Source organism: Chelonoidis abingdonii, chromosome 14, assembly GCF_003597395.2.
Source record: "Chelonoidis abingdonii isolate Lonesome George chromosome 14, CheloAbing_2.0, whole genome shotgun sequence".
In the NCBI taxonomy this organism is placed as follows: Eukaryota; Metazoa; Chordata; order Testudines; family Testudinidae; genus Chelonoidis; species Chelonoidis abingdonii.
Genome location: NC_133782.1, coordinates 36,183,731 through 36,190,599, shown reverse-complemented (window position 1 = coordinate 36,190,599; position 6,869 = coordinate 36,183,731). Strand labels below are relative to the sequence as shown.

General features: G+C 46.0%; 1 protein-coding gene across 1 annotated transcript; it reads left to right on the top strand.

Moving 5' to 3' along the window:
• Positions 1-5,548: 5,548 nt before the first annotated feature.
• LOC116829665 (olfactory receptor 6J1-like) lies at positions 5,549-6,547 on the top strand. The gene has a single exon (XM_032788615.1). The coding sequence runs from the start codon at positions 5,549-5,551 to the stop codon at positions 6,545-6,547; it is 999 nt and encodes a 332-aa protein (XP_032644506.1).
• Positions 6,548-6,869: the final 322 nt, after the last annotated feature.

Sequence of the window (6,869 nt, the reverse complement as noted above, 5' to 3'; positions counted from 1 at the left end):
GGGCTGGACTCAATGACCTTTCAAGGTCTCTTCCAGTTCTAGGAGATTGGTATATCTCCAATTATTTTTTTTTATTTATTCTTATTCTCAAAGCCATGGAGGTAATAGCATTAGAGAACCTGAGAAAAATTCATAGATTTATATTCATGGTGCCCTTTTTAAGGAAAGGCAACATCATTATCTCTTTTTTATAGATGGGGAACTGAGTCACAGACTGATAAAGGCACCGACTGGTAAAGGTCTTTAGGTGGGCTCTGCTCAGTGTTGCAATGTCTAAGGACCAGAGTTTTTAAGAGATATTTAGGCACCTACATCTCATTGAAATGAACAGTAGTTAAGCACCTTGAGTACCTTTAAAACTCTGGCCCTTGTGATTTAAATGTGGCTAAGTCTACTTTCAGTCATAACGTAGGTAGTTCAGCGCTTACGTCCCATTGACTATCTATCATACATGACTATCATACATGGATACACCCTCTATCTATCTATTATACTCATCTGGAATCCTCTGCTTGGTTCAGTTGCCTGAACAGAATTTCTCCTAGTGCCCATAGTTGGTAGGTATCCATCTCAAAGGGAAGATGTTTGACTATCTGCAACCCACTACCTTACATCACCTTTATGAGCAACAGAGTCTGCCTCCAGTCAGTGCCTGGCTGCTTGCTGATGAGTTTCCTGCCGGTGCTTCCCACCACCGTCCTCTTGTACGTTTGCCATTTGGTGGCCCAAACTTATTAAACCACTTCTACTGTGATGCAGCCCTGTTGCTCCAACTCTCCTGCAGGGACACAGAGATCACTAAAGTGACCTTGGTGACAGCTGTACTTATGTCACATTGATGGTCACTCCACTTTCATATGCAGCCCAACCTCCACAGGCAGGAAAAAGGCCTTTTCCACTGCTTCGCCCATCCCATGGCTGTGAGTATTGCACAGCAGATCATCTTCAGGGAAATCCTTCCAGCTCCGCGGGGCAGGCAGGATTTTGACAAAATCGTACCCTTCCTGTACACTGTGGTGAACCAGCTGTTTAACCCCTTCATCTATGCTCTGAGGAACAACCAAACCAAAGGATTCCAGTGGCAGGAGATTTTCCGAGGGCCTTAGGCTTCCATCGAGACTGAAAACCCAAAGGCACAAGAATGCAGAGAACCCAGCTCAAAAACACAATCACAGAAAATGCTTAACATTTTTCACCAGTTCAGCCAAAAAATAGCTGTATAAATAAATACTATGATTAAGGCTCCGTTTTCATCGCAGAGCTCATGGAAGTCACGAATTCTGTGACCTCTCTGACTTCTGCAGCAGCCTGTGCAGCTGGCCTGGGAGCTGCCTGAGCCACCTATCTTGGGTGCCTCCACCTCCCAGCAGAAGGAGTTTGGGTATGGAGGGGCTCAGGGCTGGGGTGCTGTGCAGTGCTTACCTGGGGGGGCTCCCCTCCCTCAGCTCCTACCTCCATGTGATGCCTCTGCCAGCAGGCACTGCCCCCGCAGCTCCCATTGGCTTTGGTTCCCAGGCAATGAGAGCTGCAGAACGGGGGCTTGGGGTGGAGCAGAGGCAGCAAGTGAAGCTAGGAGCTGGAGGTCACCACTGCCCTGGAGCTGGGTTGGGAACCTGCCAACCCTGCCCCCAGGGCCAGCACCCATGGCGCCCCCTGGGACTCCCCCCTGAACTTCCCCCTCCAAGTTTTAGCCAGGGGTATATAGTACAAGTCATAGACAGGGCGGCCCAGAGTGGGGGGCAAGTGGGGCAATTTGCCCTGGACCCCACAGTGGCCCCAATGACAGTTTTTCTGGGCCCATGGAATGGGGTCCTTCACTTGCTCCGGGACCCCCGGAGAACTCTCATGGGGCCCAGGTCCCCGGAGCTGCTTCCACTCTGGGTCTCTGGCAGAGGTGGATCCTTCCTCCTCGGGATGGAAGGACCCCCTGCTGCTGAATTACCGTCGAAGTGGGACCTGCTGCCGAAGTGCCAGGTCTCACTTCGGTGGCAATTCGGCTGCGGGAGGCCCCTGCTGCAGGTCTTTGGGGCACTTTGGCAGTGGGTCCCAGAGCAGAAGGACTCCCTGCCTTGAAATTACCGCTGAAGTAGGGGCCCGCCACTGTCAAAGATCCCAGGGCTCCTGAATCCTCTGGGCGGCCCTGGTCATAGGCCACGTGCTGTGAATTTTTGATTACTGCCCTTCACCAGTCCATGACTAAAATATGTGTGACTAAAAGTTAGCCTTAACTGTGATTACTGTATTTCTGGTGAGGCTGGTTATCCACTGAAACAAGCCCCAGAGGGAAGTGGTGGAGGAGTCTTTGTCTCTCAATGTCTTCAAATAGAGATTTAACGCTTTAGTCAAAAACAAGTTCTCAAACTCGCGGCAGGGCTGGCTGGGTGAAGGTTAATGACCTGTGATGTACAAGAGAACAGAGAGATGGTCTAATGGTCCCTTCCCTCTACGTCTAGCTCTCGCCACGTGTTCTGTGGCTGGCTGGATTTCCTAGCTCGGGTTTCAATATTCTACTGGGCAGCAGGGCACCTTGGCATGGGGTGTTGCAACGCCGAGCAGACCAACATCTACACATCTTTACGGACCTGGGCCAGGCAAGTTGCAGATTGTCAGAAGGGGTCAGCACTCCCCTACCTCTGCTCCCATTAAAGTCAGAGCTAAAACTTCCACTGAGTGCAGACTAGGTCAGCACAGAGTGCCTTTGAAAAATCCCACCCTAAGTGATTTGCTAAAGGTCGCATGCAGCACCTGTGGCAGAGGTAGCATTTGAATGCAGACGTCTAAGTCCTAGTCCAGTGACTTAACTGTAAATCCGCCCTCCCTATCAATCCTTCTTGCCCATCACTATAGTATCTGACTGCTTATTAAAAAGTGGAAATCAGCCCTGAAGTTCATGGTGGTTAATGATTACTGCTGATCCCATAAATCATTCCCTAGGCTGGCGCGTGAGCATCTGCCCAGCGGCACACTCTGCTAAATTGCTTCCTCAAAGAAGAGAGAAGAAATTAGCCCCTGGAGGTGTATTTGCTGGGTTAAAATGACCCACCTTAGCACAGTGGTCCCTCTGCTAAGAACCTGAGATTTGCCATGAAGGGTGAGAAGAGATTTCTTAAATGTAGCAAACTCTCTTTAAGATCACCATGGCAGCACAAAGCCTGTTGCAGGGTAGAGTCTGGTATCTCTCTCTTTAATCCGTGTAGTATCTCAGCAGCCTATTAAGAGCCAAACGTGGGTATTTGTAGAGGTTCCAAGATTTCATTTACCCAGCTTGGGAGAGACTTGTTCACCAAACTTTAATCTGAGAATTTGCTCAGTGAAATTTATGATCTGTTGTTCAATTAATGCATTTTTCCCCACTATTCTTCCAGCTTGGAGAAAAAGGCACAGACATATTGTGTGACAATTTAGTCAATGGATTTAATGAGATTTTTTTTCAATAAAATATTAGATGCTTAATTTATTTTGTTTCCATCACTCAAAGACAGCTAAAAATACTGAGTGACTTATTCCGATCTATGCAGCGGGGTGCAGAGGAGAAGGTGACCGGGGTGCTGTACTGCTCGTATCTCGAGAAGTGAGTATGTTTACACTATTGCACTCAGTGTAATGTTGTTCATGTCTCTAGACTGGCATTTTCAGATGAGCCTCAAGGAGTTAGACACTCAGATCCATTGAAAGTCTTTGGGAATTGGACACCTACCTTCCTTAGTCACCTTTGAAAATCCTCATCTCCATCGTCTAAATTTTCAAAAGTGTCTGTTCATTTTGGGTGCCTCATCATTTGGCCACCTTATGACATCTTCAAGGAGCCTGATCAGCAGAGCGTCCTCAGGATTTTCTGAAAATCAGGCTTACTTAGATACTTAAGGCCAGATTGTAAAGATGTTAAGGTGTGTAAAGATGCATATAGGCATCTAGTGGGCTTTTCCAAAGAGCCCAACTCCCATAGATTTCAATGAGAGTTAGGCACCTCGTCACTCCTGAGAATGCTACCAGGTACCTAGGTACTTCTTTAGGTACCTAAATACATTTGGCTACTGAGAGTGTAAATGATTTGATATTGGGACCATGTTTTGTTTTGTGTTGCACGTTTGTGTCTGCCTCAGTTTCCCCACCTGTCTCACAAGGGTAACAATACAGCCCTCCTTTGTGAACCACTTTAGATTAAAAGAGGAGGGTGCTACATTGCTCTTATTTATTGTTGTTGTACAGCCTCCAGCACATTGGGTCCCCGGCAGCAGCCCTGTGTTTCAGGACAATTAATAATAATCAACCTCTCAGCCCAGAAACCAATGCAACCAACATCACACTAGTCATTGGCCTGGTTCCCCTGCAGGGATAAATCTCTATGACTGACTTGAATTCGATAGGCCAGATCAACAGCTGGTTTTGAACAGGATGATGTCGCTCCACTGATTTCATGCAAGTTTTTATCGGCTGAGGATCACATCACATCCTCACCTCTCAACCCTCTGAGGCCCAGACAAGGAAAACAATGTGTGGCAAACACCGCAGATGAGTGACACACAAATTATTCAAGCAGGCAACTTGATGATGTGGGATTCCTGTGTAATGGCCTCTTTCTTTCCCCGAGGTTGGATGTGTTTCCAAACATCAGTGCTGGGGTTCAACAAGAAGCCATACCTTTGGTGAAGGGATTAATGAACAAGGTCCTTTGGACTGCTGTGCACAGGAGGTCAGACTAGATGATCATTATGGTCCTATAGAATCTAGGAATCGATGAACCTCAGATTCATGATTCTCTGCATTTCTGACATTAATCATTTTGCACAAATTAAGTGAAAGGAGAAATATCCAATCTGTGTTGAATGTAAGTTACTGTAAGTAAAACTCATCAGATTTAGAGCTGGTCATAAAATTTGGGTGTGTTTTCTGGCTAAGGAAAATGTTCAATATTTTCTTCAAAAACTCGGAAACTTAAAATGTTCACTCCAAACTTGTCAGAGACCATTTTTCCTCCCTGAAAACTGCCAGAAACTGAAAATTGTTTAGTTCAAATGTGGAAAATATTCAGTTTTCATATGTTGCTTTTCTGGTGAGATATATATATATGAGCAAAAGAGAAATATAGGACTAGCTTTTCAAGGATTTTTAAGCATCTAAAGAAGAAGATAGAAAAAAATCCCACCAACCACCTAAGTGCCTAAGCATATTAGGCATATAATGTCTATTGATTTCAATGAGATTTAGGTACCTTTGAAAATCCTTTACAAATACCTTTAAAAATCTATCCCTAACCTATGTAGATGCTTTTGAAAATCCCACATTGCTGCATTGCTTCATCTTTTGGTGCCTGAATTCCTTTGCAAGTGTGGCTCATGGACACTTACCGCCACCATTTTCTTTTAGTCAAAAACCCAGTTTTCTGGGGCTTTTTCAGTTTGTTTTTTGAAAATTGCTGGCAGTAGAATTTCACCCAGATGTAGAAATGCCCCCTGACATGAAGGACATTTGAGAGTTATGATCTGGCCCCAAGATTTTACAAACCCTGCTGTATAATTGTTTCCTTATCCCAATAGGTCAATGGGGAATGGAGAACCACACTTCAACTGTGGAAGAATTTATCCTCTTGGGGTTTCCCATCCAACAGGAGACAGAGATCCTGCTCTCTGTGGTGCTGCTATGCTTGTACCTTTTGATATTATTCAGCAACATGGTCATTCTCTGCATTGTCTATGCTGACAGCCGCTTACACACCCCCATGTACTTCTTCCTCTGTAATCTCTCGGCATTGGACCTATTTTTTACCTCGGTGACTGTGCCCAAGATGCTGCAGAACCTCCTTTCGGGAGATAAATCCATCTCCTTCGCTGGCTGCATGGCCCAGTCCTACTTCTACTTCTTCCTGGGCACGGTGGAGTTCTTCCTCCTGACCTCCATGTCCTATGACCGATATGCTGCCATATGCAGCCCGCTGCACTACCCCATCCTCATGAGTAGCCGCGTCTGCGCCCAGATGATGATGGCCTGTTGGCTTGGTGGGCTTCTCTCCATCCTCTGCCCAACCATCATGATTTCCAGGTTGTCCTACTGCCGTTCCAATGTCATTGACCATTTTTTTTGTGATTCTGGCCCCTTGCTGGAGCTCTCCTGCACTGACACACATCTGGTTGAGATGATAGACTTTATGTTATCTTCTCTTGTCATCCTCGGCTCATTAACGCTAATGATGATCTCCTATGTCTTCATCATCTCCATCATCCTGCACATCCCAACCAGCACTGGCCGGAATAAAGCCTTCAGCACCTGTGCCACCCACCTGACCCTCGTTCTCATGTCCTGCAGTATCTCCATCTTCATGTATGTGACACCATCACAGAAGTCCACTTTGCAGATACACAAGATCCCTGCCGTGCTCAGCAGCATAGTTAACCCACTGCTAAATCCCTTTATCTACACCTTACGGAACGACATAGTCAAGAAGGTTTTGAGGGAGACTTTCAGCCACAGCAAAGCACTTGTATTTCGTAGTGTGGGTGGATTATTCCTGACTTGTGTTGCTCCTTGCAGAAAGAGAAGTGTAGCATAGGAATGAGCAGATCCATGGGTCAGACCCAGCGTCCATCTAGCCCAGTATCCTGTCTCTGAATGTGGCCATCACCAGATCTTACAGAGGGAGGTGTGAGAAACCTCACAGCAGCCAGATGTGGGATAACTTGCTCCCCATGAAGGACTCATCCTAATCCCTGTTACTTAGAGGGTGAAAGTAGGAATTTTTATATCCCTGCTAAAACACAAACTGCCCTTTTTACCATTAACTATTCTAACTTTGGATATTTTTGTCATCGATATAAATATCTAGTTCCTCTTTGAATCTTGCTAAATTCATTTTTTGTATAATTTAAGGCCAT